At 43.4% G+C, this 2521-nt stretch overlaps 1 protein-coding gene across 1 annotated transcript in view; it reads right to left on the bottom strand.

The window, feature by feature from the left end:
* The window catches only part of RAPGEF6 (Rap guanine nucleotide exchange factor (GEF) 6), a gene marked incomplete at its 5' end in the record, with an annotated part of 43873 nt that overhangs the window by 23295 nt on the left and 18057 nt on the right, over positions 1-2521 (bottom strand). The window contains 2 exons of the mRNA XM_010137984.1: positions 261-644; positions 1670-1910. Coding sequence (XP_010136286.1) covers positions 261-644; positions 1670-1910 — 625 coding nt within the window. The remainder of the gene's footprint in view (positions 1-260; positions 645-1669; positions 1911-2521) is intronic.

Below are 2521 nucleotides of genomic sequence, written 5' to 3'. Positions count from 1 at the left end.
CTCTTTCCCTGCCAGGCAACAGGTAAAGAAGAGACAGTCGCATCCACCACCACAGTACAACCCAACTTCCGAGGCTGAGGAGGGCAGCGACAGTACAGCTCTTGGTACAGCCGGCTTTGGAAAAGGCCAGTAGCTCCCCTACACCCACCCGGTGCCATCGGCCACCTGTCGAGGATGGACCCATGTCTCTTCTTTCCGGTTAGATTAACAGAATTGCTTTGACAGCACAAATCGGGTCTGACAAATGGGAAGTGTTTTACCTTATAACGGCGAACATGGAATTGAAGTTCTTGCATTCTCGACAGTGGAGGGCAATTTTAATGAAATGCTTGATGATCTTCATTCTTTTGAGCTGGTTGGGCTCTGCTAAGATTTCCATGGCAACCCAGAACGTCTCTTGATTTATGACATCCTCAAACTGTTTCAGGTGAGCATTCCCTGTTTTGGAGTCCAGCTTATAAAGGTCATCGATGTATTCTGTAGGCTCAATATTGCGAAACAACTCAAAGTCTCTCATGGAAAGCTGAGTGGCGACCTCGATGGTGCTCAGCTGGAGCAGGGAAATCTGGCTTTCTCTCAGCAGCTCTTGAGCATCCTCATCTGAGCATAAGGTCTCCGTCTCCATATTGTTTTTCAGGTAATACCTAAAAACAATTGATTTACAACAAAACATGAGCGATCTCTTCAGAGGGTTTGTGAACACAAGGACGTTGAACTATACCAATCCACGCGGACATTACTGACACCGCAGAGCTGCTTGTGTGAGAGTATTTCCACGTTGCTGTTGGCAACCCAGTGGAAGAGGCAAAGACAGCGGCAGGAAGGGACAACACAACCTTGTACTTTGCTAGTATAACATACCGCTATTACTGAAGGAAAAAAACACTGCAAACGCTGTTTTAATCTACCTCTGCTAATATTTTCTATACTGTAGTCCGTAATACGCTGTAGCTTTCACCTTCAGAACAAGGTCAGTTACTTTTCCATTTGTAAATCCAGCAGTGAAGTAACATTTTAAATACACGTGAGTCCTGAGAAACCTCTCGTTAATGTATTTCTCCACTTCTTACACAAATTTAGTGTGGTTTCTTACCTACATTTATGTGGCATATTAACATTTACATGATGCGGCATAGTAATATTTACATAGAGTGCACAGTCTTCAGGAAATGAAAATGTATCTGGAAAATTCATTTCCATGGTCCCAAGCAGATCACTTTCAGATATACAAAAGTTTGTTCCTCATAAATTCCCTCGGTTGCCTAGCAAAGGCAGCTAAAAAATTCTTTATTAAATAAACTTCCTTTTGGTATGAAACAGGTCATCAAATAAAAGTGAAGCACTTAACATTTCAGAAACATTCGTAACCGCTTACATAAAAACGGAGGGTTAGCATCAGTTCACTGCAACATGACATCATCGAGAAAGAAATTAATTGTGCGCTTTAATCCTGATGCACATGTGGAAAGTGTCAGAATAAATAGGATTTTTTCCTTTTGAAGTGTAAGCTGCTATTGAAGCTATCCCGAGCTGCTAAATTGAGTTGCCATCAAGCAAGCTGGCTGTAGATTTGGGGAGGGGATTTTAGGGTGCAAAAGGGGAAGGTGACACATTTCAATTGGGTATTTCAATCCTAAAAGACAAACTGAAATCATAAGGGTGCATTTACCGTCCGTTGAGCTGGATCCTGTCGGCTAGTTTGGAGAACTGGTCCGGGAGCCTCCGTTGTTTGATGACTCCCTCGGGGCTGACCGACACTTCGCAGAGGGAGTAGGTCTCCGGGGCTCCGGTCAGGTTGAATTCGTGGACGGCATGACTCACAACCTCTTTTGCTGTAGTGTCTTTGCTGATGATAATGTAACAACTCTGCTGATCTGCTTTGAACACTCGAATGACTTGGTCTGGAATATCTAGAAGAACAGAGTAACATCGTTAACGTGTGAACTTACATTTCCCTTGAAGAGACACGAGGTCATTTACTGTCTCATTTAAGAGCCAGGCAAAACAGCTAGCAAGACAAAAAGCCATGCTGGACTTCAAGTATTCAGATGTTTCCTTCAAATTTGAGAGGAAAAAAAGAGGACTCTTCTCGCTGCTTTTCTACAATTCAAGTAGTTGAGTTGATACCCATCATGCTTGAGATGACACGACCACAAAGTACAAGACATCTCAGTGTATTACTAAGCCTTACACTGTCCTCAGCATGTCTCAAAAACTTGGGCAGCATCATTCCTCCGTTGGCTCTTTTGTCTCTGCGAGAGCCAGAATCACCGTGTGTGCCCAGGGAAGGGGAGCCATCGAGCAAGGGTGGAAGGGCTGAGGGCAGGAGGGCATGAAGAGGAAAGGAGATTTGGTAGTTCCCATAACTAGCCGCAATTTTTTTTTTTTCTTTTTTTTAGACACTCGCTCTGTCACCCTGAAGGAACTAAGCTGCTGCCAGCAGTTAATTCTTTGGATAGGGAACTTATTTATAGCACATTTTCTGTATTATAAATGCATTAGAGAACAGCTTTATCCGAGG

The sequence above is a fragment of the Buceros rhinoceros genome, unplaced genomic scaffold (assembly GCF_000710305.1).
Source record: "Buceros rhinoceros silvestris isolate BGI_N320 unplaced genomic scaffold, ASM71030v1 scaffold7176, whole genome shotgun sequence".
NCBI lineage: Eukaryota > Metazoa > Chordata > Aves > Bucerotiformes > Bucerotidae > Buceros > Buceros rhinoceros.
This window is presented reverse-complemented; position numbering and strand designations above follow the sequence as displayed.